Below are 16,364 nucleotides of genomic sequence, written 5' to 3'. Positions count from 1 at the left end.
AGAGTGGCCAAATTCAGAGTATTAGCGCATACTGTAAATAGTTCTGTCCCTACGAGAAATTTTTAGTCAGTGTAATAATTCCCAAACCCGAGTGGCACGCTCTGGGGTAGTGGGTGTAGCAGTGGTGACAAAGTCCCCTGTGGCAGCTTGAAGGGCTGTATCTAACTTCTGCAGACCACAGTCACCCTTAGCTGTCAAATTTGCTCTTGTTTTTCATTCCTGGGACACTCACGGGGTAAGAGATCAGCCTCAGCGGCTACACTCACCTAAAATTTTGCTAATGTTGGAGTTATGCATGTCAGGGAAGGCCTGAAGGATTTTCCTCCTCTCGTCCTTCGCCCAAACCATGAATGCATTCATTGGTCGCTTGATGTGTGGCTCGCTGCTGGCCCGGCCGCGGGCATCCCTGTAGACACGTGCTTCAGCCACAGTGGCACCTCCTGTTGGCCAACAGTAGTACTGCTGTAGTTTCGCTGCAGAGCCGTTCATTGCTTTACTCCCTGTAATGTCAGGGCAGGAAGAACAAGATGGGTGCAAAGCATTATTATCTGGACCATGTAACCCAGCTTACTGCCTGGTTCAGCTGCTTCCCTCAGGCCCTTCTCTTCTTTTTAAGTGACATCTTGGAAGCAGAAGACAGTTTCAGATGACAGTTGTACAGGCCCTTCTGATACAGGCCTCAAAGACACACTGGGCAGAATTAATGTTGCACATTTTTATACTCCTAGAACATTTTAAAAAACAGCCCATGCAGGTGATAATGAAGCAATAACTGGCATTACTTTGGGCGAAGCTATCCTGCTGTCACTCCTCCCCTTAGAGCAGAGTCCCATTTGCCAAAAATTGCAGCCACTGCAAACTGTCTCTTCCCCTCAAACAGAACTCTCTTTCACAGGGTTGTGCCTTGGCCAATGCCCTTCTCAATGCCAGAGAGGAAACCCCTTCTCCTACCTCTTCACATTAAATCCCACTCATCTTCCAAGGCCTATTCAAGTGTGGTGTGTTTCATGAATTAATTAATTCAATAAAAATATTAATTGAGCACATACTATGAGTTAAGCTTTATGCCAGGTGCTAGGGATAGGAAGGTGAATAAAACAGCCCCTGTGTAGCTCACAGTTTAGAGGGGAGACAGACTCCAAAGACAATGATCACAACGTGAGGGGTAAGTGGTTGTAATACTGAAGCAAGCAGGTTTCCAACAAGGCACCAGACAGGAGAGTCAGCTAGCGCCACCTAAGAGAGGTCATGGCTAAACTGAGCCTGGAGAATGAATAAGAACTGGCCTGTGAATTGGGGGAGAGCGGGTAAGACAGATGGGAAGGCTAGAGCAACAGCGTTTGCATTGGTGTTCCCCAAGCTGCATTCATTTCTGCCTTTTACACTATATGCTCCGAAGTCCTTACTTCTTTATGTGATTCTGTCTCTAATTTCATTCCTCCATCCCCAGGAATATGGGACCCCCTAAATTTGGTGTCCATGTTGTGCTCATTCTTGTATCCCCAGGATTTCCCACATAACAGACACTCAATAAATACTTACGTAGAACATTGTTTGGTCTTCAACTCATATGCCAAAGTAGTAGACTAAGAGGCATGTGTTTCAAGGGTCCTGGTACCTCTTTTCTGCTGTTTACGAGTAGTTCTTTAATGTGCCCCTACAAAACTATGCCTAAATTCCTGATATTGTTTTCTGGTTTCCAAAAAGGTGACTCTAATGACACACTGGATTGAAAGCTCACTGAGGATATGGCGGGAACCAGCTCTCATTCACTGCTGTTTTCCGAGGTTCCAGTAAAGCAAATGGCAGGTGGCATTGCAATTAGTAAAATATGTTAAATTAAGGAATGATTGAATAAACTCCCTGAAAGAGTGAACATAGCACTTGTGTGATTTCACGTACCAGCACGACACATGGATGCATGCTTTCCAATGTTGCAGTCACCAAATGTCTCCCTGACATTGGGAACAACTCTCGGGAAACCTAACATTGGACTGACAATGAGCCAGGGCTTCTAAGGCAGAAAGCAGAAAACCTATTTCCAAAAGCTTAGAAGCAAAACCTCCATTAAAACCAACATTTCTACTTTTGGAAAAGGTGAATCCTTTCAGCTCAGTGGAGTGATTATACAGGAACAACATGACCCTAACAATCTCTGGCCCTTCTATTCTATTTCCAGATACCTTGATTATGTAGAAATTTGTTTGTGTCAGAGCTAGGAATAAATTAGAACATTAAAGTGCACTATTATTTGGCAAACATGGGCATCATTTGTTTCAAACAAAAGACAGGATGATAAAAGGTCCGAATTGGACAGCATTGTTAATTCTCTTCTGAACAGGAAGGGGAGCAGAGAGGCCACTTGCTGAGATCGTGAGAGAATAACCGATTTTATAAACAGGCCTTCTCCTAGGACTGCTAGACAGAATGATGCCTCACATGAAAAGACTCAGACCCCGAGATGCATAACTAATATGCTACCTTTTTGCCACCATACCCACAGTACATTAATTTCATTTAAAATGCACTGACCATACAGGATAAATTGATTTCACTTTATATGGGTTTGACAGCCATGTTTATTGTGCAGTGAAATGTAGTGTAGCTTCCAGCTGACAATATCCATCAACACAGGGCAATATGCTGACTGCGGGGCCAGATGAAGGCATACATTACTCTGGAAGTGAAACACTCATTCAGACATGACAGTGTCTTCTCCTGAGGATCACCACGGTAATTTATGATGCCCTTGGTGCCATTACTTTACAACTGACATGGATTCGGCAATTTATATACTTGCATGCATACACATAAAAGAAGACAGGCTTGTGGAGAATGCCGTATGCAAAACTGTTTCCATATTATTCTAAGTTAGCTACTGTGCCACAGGTGATTAACATTTGAGATGGGCTCTTACTGTTCTAAGTTTCTCTCCACCTCTAGCAAAACCAAATGGTCAGTTTCCATTTACGTATTCATTTAAAAGTGTATATTTTCATTGTAATTAAGATGTTTTAATCTACAGGCTAACACAGATCATGGTAGATTTTTAGATTCTGGTTTTAGTAGATGTTCAATTCCTACTAATTGATTCCCCCAGATATGTCCACATAGCCCCACCCCTTTCTCTCTCAGTCCATCCCACATTCTTAGCATATCCTTTCCACTCTCTTCTATCTTACTGAGCTTTCCCTTTTTATAAGGGAGAGGGTTCGGTTTCTGCCCCACCAACTGCCCTCCACTGACCTGGCCTCTTTCTCTCACAGTGCATCCTGTCTTCCTGAGGCTGACTCTGAATCCATCGCACAGCAGAATTCAGGCACAGTATGTGGTATAAAAATACAAATTAAGAAAGAGAAAATAGAAAATGTCCCAGGTCATTCATGCACACATCTCTTTGTTCTTGCCTCCTTTCTCTCCCAAGGGGAGTTAATTGAGAAAAGAATAGGGACATCCTAAGCAAAACTAGGAAGGTGTTGTCAGCAAACGGAGATTTGGAAAGAAGAGACTTACCCAGGGAGACCAAAGCTTGGAACCATTTTTAAGCTGGACGTGATATCAGATCAGAGTCAGAATTTTTAGACAGTATTAAGAGACCACAAAATCAAAAGAATATTTGGAAAGTGCCCTTTAGTTTTCCCAACTTTTGCTTTATGAAACAAAATGGTTAGGGAATTATTACTGCAACAGTAGAAATACATATAACTGGCTTTGTGTATTTAAATTAAGAAATTTAAAAATGGATCCCCAGCTGGTGTGCCTCACTGACTGAGCACTGGCCTATGAACCAAATGGTCGCTGGTTCAATTCCCTGTCAGGGCACATGCCTGGGTTGTGGGCTACGTCCCCGGAGGGAGATGTGTGAGAGGCAACCACACATTGATGTTTCTCTCCCTCCCTTTCTCTCTCCCTTCTCTTCTTTCTAAATATAAGTAAATAAAATTTAAAAAATAATAACATTTTAAAAAAGAAATTAAAGAATGGAGATTATATATTATGAAATCCTTTTTAAACAGATAAGGAAAATTATATAGAATACTATAAAATTGTTTTCAGAAGGTATGTTATTATTCTGAATATTTGAAGCCTAAAACCACTTTCTGTCCTAATTAACTTTATTTTCTTAAAGTTTTTATTTATTTCTAGAGAGAGGGGAAGGGAGGAAGAAAGACAGGGGGAGAAACATCAGTGTGTGGTTGCCTCTTGGGTACCCCCTACTGGGGACCTGGGCCAAACCCAGGCATGTGCCCTGACTGGGAATCAAACTGACAACCTTTTGTTTGCAGGCTGGCACTCAGTCCACTGAGCCACACTAACCAGGGCTGTTCTAATGAACTTTAAAATCTACATATCAAGTGTAGCTTCATCCTGCTTCATTCATTTTCAAAAATAACATCAAGGGTTTTTTTTTTCTTTTTTAAAAGCCACTTTATCCTAAAATAGCCAATGGCCTGTGTCTGAATCCAGAGTTGTCCTAGGGAATGTCTCACAATTCTATGAGGCAGCTTCTTTGACTTTTAACATCAGGGGATTCAATTGGGAGTTCACTGTTCACGGCACATCCTCTCGTGGAAGGCAGTTGGAGGAAGCCTAGAACCGGAGCTATGTACCTAAAGACTACTGCCTTCCAGCTGACCCGAGAGTCAAATCACCAACAAAAGCATTCCTAAATGACAGTTACTGAAAGCCCAGGAGGTCAACAGAACCACATCAGGCACGCTGGTCGCCTGTGCTCCAAGAACTCCTGCTCTCTCCAACTTCACCAATGGGGCTTGGGTTGATTAATTCAGTCGTCATCTCCCATATCACAGTTTGTATAAAGGCAAACTTTCAGTTAGATAAAGACAGATAAAGCACGGGGAGAAAATAGAAATTGCAAAGGCAAAGACCTTCTTAGGAATCTGTGATCTAAATGATTTAAAAGGAAGAAAGTTGAGTTTTTCCAGGTGGGTCCAGTTTAACCATCACAGACGATGGCAATGGTCCTAAACTAATCCTAAGAGAGGCCCCCTTCCTGAGTAAATTCCAAGAGTTATGTGAGCGAATGAGTAAGTGTTTGGTGTGTGTTTTTGTATACATTCTCACCAAAGAGATTACTGGCTAATTCTACAGTGTGCCTAGTAATCATTTACCTATGCATTAATTCAGCAAGCACTGCTGACACATTTTAGGTGTACCCAGCACTGTGACTGAGTGTACAGAGAACAGTAACACATAGGCCTTGTGTTTAAGGAATTTGGTCCAGTGAGGGAAAGAGGCACATAAAGAGAAAGTTGCAGAACAGTGTAAGTACTAACAATGGTAATTTTAAAATACTATGCCACAAGTGAAGCTCTTGATGTTGTTGGAATGGACAGAGATGAACATGAGGAAGGCCTCAGAGAGGAAGTGCTGCTTGAAAGGACTCAAAGGAAGAGTAAGAGTTTACCAGCAGGTGTAAGTGTGAAAGTGTTCCAGGCTGGAGGATCAGTAGGAACAAAAGCACCGAGTTGTAGCAAAAGCATAGTAGGTTTTAGGGAATAAAAAGAAGCTGGCTATGGCTTGGACTTAACAGAAAAAATAGAAGAATTACTAAAAGATGAAATTAGAAAAATAAGTAGGGGCCAGATTGCTAAATACCCTTGAATACCAAGCCAAGAATTCTTTCAGGTAATTAAGCACAGTAGTGCCATGAACAAATATGTCCTAGAAGTTAAAATGGAAACTTAATGGGGAATTACCAGTGAATAGTCTCAATGATTACTAGTGAATTGATAATAAAGAATAGAAAAAAATAAAATGAATAAATATGTCCTCACAAACCTGTTAAAACTTATATTCTGTCAGCCACAATGTGATATATACAAAATGTTGGCACAAAAGATTCTCTTCTGGGCTCTAGTTCTAGTAATGGTAGAATAGTTTATATCAGACGAACCCTCAAGCAGATAAAAATAACAAACTGGAAAAATATGAAAGCACCATTTGAAGACACTTGAGATCTACCAAAATTAAGAAGAAACTGGAGAGGATTCAATCCTAGAAGGAAAGAAACTTCACTGACTGAGATCCCTGTTCTCATAGCTTTTCCATGAAGACACTCCCCAGTCTGCCTAGGATCTTCATAGCATCTTCTGACACAGTAAATCCAATTAAGGCCAACTTTCTGCTTGCATTCTAGCTATTCTACAAATTCAGCAGGATCAGCAAGTACTTCAACTGTCTTCTAGCACAAAAGTTAATGTTCTTAATAGGGGAAAATAATAGAAACCAAAATTTCTACAATTTACAACTCACAATGTAAATACATAATAAAAAATTACTAGTTGTTCAAACAACCGGGAAAATGTGACCCAGAAACAAACAAACAAAAAGTCAACACAGTGACTTCACTGCTGGGATTATACCCTAAGAACCCTGAAACACCAATCCAAAAGAAGCTATGCACCCCAATGTTCATAGCAGTGTTATTTGCAATAGCAAAGTGCTTGAAACAGCCTACATGCCCATCAGTAAATGAGTGGATCAAAAACTGTGGTACATTTACACAATAAAATATTATGCAGCAGAAAGAAAGAAGGAGCTCCTACCCTCGAGACAATATGGATAGAACTGGATAATTTATGCTAATGAAATAAGCCAGGCATCAAAAGGCAAATACCTATAAGCAGAACCTAATGAACAAAACAAACGAGCAAAATACAACCAGAGGCATGGAAACAAGGAATACTGATAGGGACCAGAGGGGAGGGAGTAGGAGGAGAGGGATAAGGGAGGAAAGAAGGGGCCTAGTTAAAGAACATGTATGAATGACCTAGGGATATGAACAATAGGGTGGGGATTGGCAGTGGGGACAGGGGAGACCAACAGGGGAAAATTGGAGTAACTGTAATAGAACAAGTAGACAAAAAGTGTCAACAGGAGGAGAAAATGAGAAGACTCAGATTGTGTAATGAGTAGACTAGAGCTTTAAAGTAACCATTATAAATATGTTCCAGGACATAAATGAAAACATTGTCATAATGAATGTACAGAAAGGGAAAAGCTCAGCATAAAAATACAAGAAAAAATGGAAATTCTAGAACTGAAAAGTATATTTAATATGAAAATTCACTGAATAGCCTTCACAGAGGTTTGGAGTGCAGATAAAAGGTCACTGAACTTGAAAGTACATCAGATAGTCCCCAAAACATTAAGAAAAAAAGCTGAAAAAGTAAACAGAGACTCAACAATATGTAGAGCAATATTAAGTATCCTGAAATATATGTAACTAAAGTTGCAGAAAAAGAGAAAAGAAAAAATAATACCTAAAAATATTTGAAGCACTGGCTGAAAGTTACCTGAATTGGGTGATACAGGTAATATAATTGTTTATATAGAAAAGCCTAAGTAATCTACAAATTATGTACTAGTTTTAAAGTGAATTTACCGATATTGCTGTATACAATAAAAATACAAAAGTCAATTATATTTTTATACACTAACATCAAAAAATTAGAAAATATTTTAAAGTTTATTCATAATCGCATCAGAAAATAAAATACTTAGGAATACATTTAACCAAAAAATTATGCAAGACCTAGGCTACAATGTTTTGGGTTGAATCACGGGCCTGTGCAAATGCGGGAAGAGCATCACGTGCTCAGAAGACTCGATATTGTTAAGACATCAGTTCTTTCCATTTTTATTTGCAGATTCAACCCAATTCCAGCAGAAATTCTCAAAAGACTTCTTTAATAAATTAACAAGTTTATTTTTAAATTTATGTAAAAAATAAAGTGGTAAGAACAGTCATGACAAACTTAAATGGAGTTCAAGGATTCTACCTACCTTATTTCAAGACTTACAGTAAAAAAAAAATATGACATTTTAAAAGCCAGAATAAAGTATAAACAAGCAGATCAGTGAAACAAAATAGAGAGTTCAGAATTAAACCCTCACATATGTGATCAACTTTCAGTAAAGACTTAACATATTAATGTGGAAAATGATAGCCTTTTCAACAAATAGTGCTAGAGAAAGTAGATAAATATGTGGAAACAGTAAGCCCTGATCTCTTATCACATACTACACTCAACATTTAAATGGAGATGAATCATAGCAAAACCAAAAGCAACAACTGTGACACTCCTCAAGGACTACATAGGAGAATATTTTAGTGACCTTTGAATAAGGAAAGATTCTTAGATATGACATATACAGCACTAAATAGACAAGAAAAGTGACAAATGAAGTTTTATCAAAATTAAGACCCTGCTCATCAGAAGTCATTGTTAAAGAAACAAAATGCCACAGCACAGACTGGTAAAACTATTCACAATGTACACATCTAACAAGACCTTGTATCAAGAATACATAAAGAGCTTCACAAAAACAAAAAAATATAAACAATCTAATCTAAAACTGGGTAAAAGACTTAGACAAACATTTCACAGAAGAAGATATAGTGGGGACCAACGAGCACATGGAACAGAAATGCATGTCATTAGTACTCAGGAAACTGAAATATTAAACAACGGTATGTTATTCCCACCCTCTGAGATGGTCGCGGCACTGAATGCGGCAGGGGTGCGGGGCAGCCGGAACTTCTGCACCGGTGGTAGAGTACTGTCACACCATCAGGGAAACAGTCTGGCAGGTTATTACAAAGAAAAATACACTCAGCAATTCTGCTCCTAGATACCCACTCAAAACAAATGAAACTTTTTTCAGGAATAGATTTATATAAGAATATCGGTTTTATTCATAAGATAGAAAATAACTGAAGAATAAACAAATTGTAATAGTTAACAAAGATACTACTCTTCAAACTAAAACTGCTTTAACTCTTCGTTGTTTTTTTAAGATGTAATAAAAGAATGAAAATAAAACAGAAAATCAACCAAACAAAAGTGACCTTTTGGGGAAGATTCTTTTCTTTGTGGACCTGAGTATGTGGCATTTTCAGGACATTGTCAACTCAAAAAGATCTCTTTTTCCAAAAAGAATTATTAAAAAGGGCAAAATGGCTTACAAGTATTAATAAAAAGAGATATGAATATATACCATTGGGCTGCTTGACAATCACAGTATTTTAGACTACTTCGGCCTATCCACAGAATACTTGTTTTCTCCTGAGGGATTTTGGAAAGAGTTAGATACATTTGATAGGCCCTTATTTGGGTTAATAGAGAATACATGATAATACATGCATCAGAAACAAAAATGTAGAAGATGAAAGAATTTTAGAAAGGGGCATAAACAATTAGGAAGGAAGAGCATATTAATATCATGCAGGTCATATTTTTTCACCAGGTTTATCCTACCAAATCTATCTTAGTATTGGAGAGGCCTATTCCCTATATTGTAAGCGTGGCTGACAGCTGCCTGCCTATGAATATGGACGTTCTGCAAACTTCGCGTTCCTGCCCATGCCAGAATGTGAATTTACTTTCATTAAAGGAAGGCTGCTTGGAATTCAAATTTGATTTCTTCTTGTTAAAAAACCAAAACCAAACAAAACAAAACAACTAATATGGCTATCCTAGTGACTTACTTCACAGAAAAATACATTTCATGTCTGAGCAAGAGGCTTCATCGTTAGGGAAATGATGCGTTCATCTTCTGAGAAGAAGCGATGCCAGGGGTGAAGAGCATGGTTTGTTCTCGGTGCCTTTTATAAAAGATTAGCTGGATAAGTTAGCAAAGAACGATCTACTGACAGATGTCATGATTTAAAGAAGGCAAGTGCAAAATATGGGTGTCATAGCCATTCTGGTCTAGAAGTTGGTGAAAGAATAAAAACCAGTGGTACAGAAACGAAAAATGAATTACCTATGGTACTTTGATTAAAGTGTTAATTCTTCATGTGTCCAATGTAGAGGAAAGCCAGGGGCAAATTTTCACTGTCCTGTTTTTACGTTAAGATTTTTAATTTCACTAAAAGCAAATATCCTCCTTACCTCAATTATTGAACTTATCTATACCAAGTAATCTACTGAATAAACTACAGAGGAAGGAAGGGAGGGAGGGAGGGAGGAAGGGAGGGAGGGAGGGAGAAAAGAAAAATTTCCATTAGGCACCTTGGAAGCACAGGTCACTAATCAGAGTACCAAAGTAATTCTTTAAGGAGCAGTTCACCTTTTTTGACTATAGTAGACCAGATATCAGTTTACAGGATAGGAACACAAGGTGTGCTAAGTGACTTTGTGTTACGTGCCATTGAGTCGGCTGTGACTCCTAGCAACCCTATGAACGAGTGGTATGCAGTGTCCTGTTCTTACCAGCCCTGCTCAGCTCCTGCAGACTCATGCCTGGGGCTGCTTTACGGAGTCAGTCCTCTTTTCCTGCTACTTTCTGTTTTTCCCTGCATTGCTGTCTTTTCCAAAGAACCCTCCCCAAAGTAGAACAGCTTCAGTTTTATCATTTTTTACATACAATAATATTTACAAAGTGCTTTCAGTAAATACGTTATCTTTTTAATCCTCTTTATAATCCATTGAAATGGGTAGGAGGTAGATATATTTGTCCCATTTTATAAATGATGAGACCAAGACTCAGTGAGTTGTGTCCCCTTTCTCCGAAATCACCAGTTGCTAATTGAAGAAGCAGAGCCACATCTAGAGCGTGGGTCCACCTTTCAGTCCGGCGTGTTTCTCCTACTCCAAAGCTTCCCCAGTCACTAGTCAGTCATCTGAAATAAGTCTGGCTTTCAAAGCCCACTGCTCCTTGGAACAATGCTTTCCCCTTGTAAGAATATTTCCCAGTATGGCTAAGCACAATAGAGTAGCCCATTACTACTTATGAAGTTCATGCCACTAACTAATTGGTCATAGAATTACTGCCCCACCCAAGGTGCAGGAGGATGCAAAGAAAGCACTAATGACTGAAATTACAGCAGGGATTAAAACTATGCTAAATGACTGCATTCCATGGTTGCAGGATTATGAGCAAGTGTTATTGTGGAGAAAGCTTCTACTTTTTCCTGTTGGAAACTCCATTCTCTTAAAAGATCAACAAGAAGAACCAAAAGGGAATTCCCTAAGGTCAGCTCTAAGGAAACATAAACCTCTAATTCAATAACTCTGCTACTGCTCTGAAAAAAGGGCTTTATTATTGCAACATCCATATGGAGCCAATTGGACATTAATGACTAATCAATCCCTCCCCCTTCTATTCTACTTAAAGTGTCACAAACCATGTTTAGATTAGCCCATTTCCTGCTTAGGATTGCTCAAGATGTCTTTTGTTCTTTCAGGACCAGCCCGATGGAGGTAGCTTAAACAAACACACGACCAGAGTGGCGCAGGAGTTATAAAGTGCCATATGTGAGTGAACAAAGGGGCTATACTAAAGCCTTTTGTGGTATTTGTTAATGTTTTTCATCTGAGCTTAAAAAGGTTTAATGACTTTGTGGTGAGCTGATGCATGTGGCTCGTGGCTTTGCAAAATGAAGGAAATTCTAACCAGTGATATACTAGTCTGTATTTTCAAGAGTCTCTTGCTTTCAGTTTTGGTGCCCATGTTTACTTTTTTTTTAATTCTCAAGTTATATGTGCTTCACACAGATGGCTAAACAGAGTCCTTTATATTGTTTCAACACCAGGCTCCAAGGGCAACTGGGATAACTTATGTGATTCTTTCTTTTAGTGATCTGAAAGTAACAGAGAATATCAAACATTACACTTACTATCTATTTGGCGCTTGTATGCACAGGAGGAAGGCTTACAGGCTGTTGAACCAGGCAAAAAGACATCATCCATGTTTGAACCTACTATGAATGAAATAAGACGATAATAGGTCTGGCCTCCCAAGTTTTCAGAGAACCAGGCTCAGATTCAAGTCGATTCCCGTGGAGAACACAGAGGCTGGTGAAAAGCTGGTGGACTAAATAATTCATGTTGCTCAGCAGCTTCTGGATTTATCCAACTCAATACACTACCATAGACTCTACATGAAATTAAGAAATACAAACCAAGGTGAAGCAAATCTCAGCATTAGTTAACAAAGTTACCACTAAATCCATCCTCTTGCTTCCATCCTTACCACTCGATTGCCTTGCACTCACTGTCTTTGCTGGACTGACAAGCCTTTTAGCTGATAGTCTTACTTCCAGTTTGGAGTCCCTGGTCCCCACTTAAAAGGTTCTTTCTAATTTTAACCATCGTGATCCATCATAAAAGTAAGACTGACAAAACCACTCCTGTATTTAAAAGTCTTCAATGGCTCCCTAATGCCCAAAAGATAAAGTCCAAACTCTTAGTATGGTGTACAAAGCTGGCTATGACCTACCCACCTAAGTCTCCAGTTCCATCTCTGACACTCGCAAATTTTTTGGCTTTATAATACTGAGCTACTTCTAGTTCTCTATACAAGGTGTTGTTTCATACTAAGAATTAATACTTTTCATTTTCCTGGAATTTCCTGTTCACCTTGCCGTTTTTCATTCATAGACTCATGAATGGGCTAAATATTTTAGGCTCCCACCGCACCCTGTGCCTACCTCTACCTTAGCCTTTGCTATAGTTTATCCAAATTACCAACCAAACGTGCCTACCTTCTTCACTAGCCTGCACATCCCAAAGGGGCAGGGACTGCATTGTGTCTTAATGATAACTGCTTCCCCAGGGTCTGGAACACAAGCTGGCAGAAGGTAAGTACTGAAATGTCACAGTAGAGAGCAATGGACATCTTTGAGAGTAAAAACTTTAGAGAGAGACTCAGATGTCTACATGTTACATTAGAACCTGAGAATTTCTGAAGTCAGATTTTGTATAAATCCTATTTTATTTCTGATATTCTGTTAAGTACCTTGCCTATTCAAGCTCTCTAAAAAGTAAAAATGGGCCCTGGTTGGTGTAGTTCAGTGGATTGAGCGCAGGCCTGAGAACCAAAGGATCGAGGTTCGATTCCCAATCAGGGCACATGTCTGGGTTGCAGGCCAGTTCCCAGCAGGGGATACATCAGAGGCAACCATACATTAGTATTTCTCTCCCTTCCCCTCTAAAGATAAATAAATAAAATTTAAAAAAATAAAAATGGTTTTGCTAAGAAATTGTACCCATAGTTGTTTGGGCTTCGGAGATCATTAGCTCTAATCTTCTTTTATTGACTTGCTACACTACACAGTTCTGAAACCCCAGCCTTCTTAATTTGAGGAAGTCTCGGAAGGATGGTAAAGCAGCTCTGAGCTTTTTTGGAAATATTCAATCTGAAAGTTATGGTAATGCTGTAGGGTGTGTGTAAATATATGCTCACTGAAGCACGTATTCAAACAGACATGTGATGGGACCTCCCCTGGACAGCAGAGTCATGAAATGGGTAAAATATCCTCATAAAATTAGAAAATTTTAATGTGAGAATATCAAAAAACATTTAATCCATATTTCTGAAACAGAGGTTTAGAGAAATTAAATTGGCCTGGTCTCACAGTTAATAAATGGCAAAATCATATGAACTCAAATGTAACTATCCCCAAAGTTTCATACTTGCCATGAAAATGAATTTTTAAAACAGTCAACTGAATTGTTTCAGTGGCATCCCGACTTAGCTTTAAATACCTTGATCAAAGTAAATTTAACTGTCTCTTTTCTTCATTTCATTTCATTTGTTCTAAGGAAACTGCCTTTATTAAAATGTGAGATGCAGGTCATGGGTTCAATAGAAACTAATTTTTTATTATGTTAGGGATATGGAAATAGACAATGTTAGAAGGAGATGACTCCAGGATTTTGGGTAATCAGCTCAATTTTATGGACGACCAAAATTTATGTGCCCTGTGAATCGGGTGAAAATATTTGAAAGGTACCTAATATTTCTATAGTTTGAAAGATTAAAAAAATCTTTTCACAAATCCCTGCTTCTCACTTCTTTTTCTACTTTTTAATGAAAATCAAAAGGGAAAACTACTGCAACAAAAGCAATCAACTCCATCTATGCATCTTGGAGAAAAATGGGAGTTGGTGTGGCTCAGTTGCTATGTAGTTACACAGATCTGGGTTTGAATTGTAGATTGGATATTTCCTAAGTAACCTTGGGTAAATTATTTCCCTTCTCTAAACCGTAATTTTATCTCCTTATAAAAGAGAGCTAATATTTCTACTTGGCAGGATCCTCATGAGGATTAAACAGGAATGTAAATTTCCCAGCACAGTGATTAGAACCCAGTAGCCTCTCACTAAACAGTAACTGCCCTTAGAAACAGCAGCAATAGCAATGGCAAAAGAAGTGGTAGAATGTCTATTCCAGTACCAAGAACACAGCAGGTGGTTAACTTAAACATATTTGCTCCCTTTCTAGTCTTTCTAAACGTACCTGGGTGATGTTTCCTACGCTGTACAGTGTGGTTCGTTAGGGTAATGATAAAATGAACCCACAAGTTAGCCGGGGAGTGCAATTTACTATTTAATGGAACCTCTTTTCTTTCCAAGAGCTAAAAATGTATTTCTAAAGGGTTTCTATGATACAGAACTAAAACACATTGAAAATGCATAAGACCCAACCAAGAAAGACCATCTCACATGTCCCTGCTTCCCACATGAAGGAGCTGTAACCAGACTATGTATGCGGCTCAGTCTGAGCCAAAGAGCAAGAGTGAGAGCGAGAGAGCAAGAGAGAGAGAGAGGGAGAGATTATTATCGTGTAAAGTTATGAATCAGCTTTTCACTGGAATAACAAAGGATTAGGATTATTGACAATGAGACAGTAACAAATGGAAGGCAAGGATTGTTGACAGTTGTCTTTTCCTTTCTCCCCCAGTAACAGTTCTACAACTCTGCAGCGTGGATTAGCATTACTGTTTTCCTTCTGTCCCATGCACAATCAACCTTCCCAGTGAAAAGTGAGCTTATACTAAAAGCAATATGAAGTGATTTCTCTGTCATGAAAATATATATACCTAATGTGTATATGTACATACACACATATATACACACATGTACAAAACCTGTCCAGGAGGTATCCAGCCATGTCATATGAAAACTAGAGACACCTATTAAAGATGATACAAGATACATGAAACACTGTACACAGGACAATGATGTCCCAGTCCCCTTCATAGTAGGTACCTTAGGACCTTACACAGTTTTCCTAATTGCCATCAGCCGCCCCATTGTATTTTCTTGAATCTCACTGATGGTCTGAAGTCTTTTCCCTTTCAAAGGTGATTTTAGTTTAGGGAAAAGCCAGAAGTCTCAGGGTGCCAAATCTGGGCTGTAGGAGGGCTGAGTCACCTGGGTGATTTGATGTTTCACTAAAAACTCTGCACGAGACACGGTGCATGAATAGGAGCATTGTTGTGATGAAGCTGCCAATCACCAGTTGCCCACAGCTGTGGCCTTCTGAATCATCTGAATAATTTCCATGGAGAAATGTTCAAACTTAACCAAAATTTGATGAAGATTCATTCCTTTGCTCACTCAGTCACGGTGAATGCATGGCCACACAGTACACATGCTCACTCAGTGGCATCTAGTGCCCTCACTGACTAGTACAGTGAAGTCATCATTGTTCACACATGCACATTCTAGTCCACTCTCCTTGGTTACCAGGTTACATCGATGTCGTGCAAAGCCATTCTCTTTATATTAACAATGGCTGGACTTTTTCTGGACAGACCTCACATATATCAATATACCAGTAAGCTCAAACTTGTATTTTAGTATAAATTTTAAATGGTCGAATATACTAAAACTTCTATGAGATTCTTCTGCCCACATTAAGTTTTAGTTCAGAGTTACTTTTACAGGCCACTCTTAAATGCAATAGTCCCCAGTATAATGCAATGCCAATGGATTCTTGACTTTCTAGAATAAGTTAGAAGCACAGTTATCAAAACTTGAAAAGTAGGGGGGCAAGGTTGGTCTCAAATCCACTTCTAACCCTAGGCAGAGAGAATTTAAAGATCACTCCAAATTGGCCTGACATTCTTAAAATCCCATCAACTTAAGGTTGGGCTAAATTCCAGAACCTGTAAATGGGAAGTGAAGTGGCTCTTGCTGCCAAGAGAAGAGGATTCTGGGACAAGGAACTAGATGAGGTCAAAGGGTATACAGTCAAAGGGTACCCATCTTTCAAAGGGTATACAGTCACTCCAAACGCAGAGATAGACCTCTATCGGCTGGGGTTTATTCTAATGCATTGGTATGTGAAGCAGACATACGTATACCTGATGAAGCACGGACTGATTTTACAGTCCCACTGGGAACAAATGTTGGCTGCTCTTGTGTTGGGTCTAATGTTCATGGTAGATAGTGTTAGTCTTTCAGCTCCCAGCTGGTGTAGCAAGACTGGGACACACACCTGTGTGATTCAGCAATGGCACAGACAAGCATTTCTTTTCCGGGGTAGAGGATATTCAGTCACAAAGCAGATGTGTGGGGGGGTGTGTTGGTTACACACAATGTCAT

General features: G+C 39.2%; 1 protein-coding gene across 17 annotated transcripts in view; it reads right to left on the bottom strand.

Moving 5' to 3' along the window:
• Positions 1–16,364, bottom strand: part of SOX6 (SRY-box transcription factor 6) — a 600,742-nt gene that overhangs the window by 22,288 nt on the left and 562,090 nt on the right. For 12 of the 17 annotated variants that reach the window (XM_037049998.1, XM_037049997.1, XM_037050000.1 and 9 more), the window contains one exon: positions 267–500. In XM_037049998.1, coding sequence (XP_036905893.1) covers positions 267–500 — 234 coding nt within the window. The remainder of the gene's footprint in view (positions 1–266; positions 501–16,364) is intronic. The other 5 variants (XM_037050003.1, XM_037050011.1, XM_037050012.1 and 2 more) reach the window with 1 other exon arrangement.

Source organism: Sturnira hondurensis, unplaced genomic scaffold (assembly GCF_014824575.4).
Source record: "Sturnira hondurensis isolate 20B ecotype Veracruz unplaced genomic scaffold, ASM1482457v3 Scaffold0006505, whole genome shotgun sequence".
Classification (NCBI taxonomy): domain Eukaryota; kingdom Metazoa; phylum Chordata; class Mammalia; order Chiroptera; family Phyllostomidae; genus Sturnira; species Sturnira hondurensis.
The sequence above is the reverse complement of the archived record's forward strand: the minus strand, read 5'-3'. Positions and strand labels throughout refer to the sequence as shown.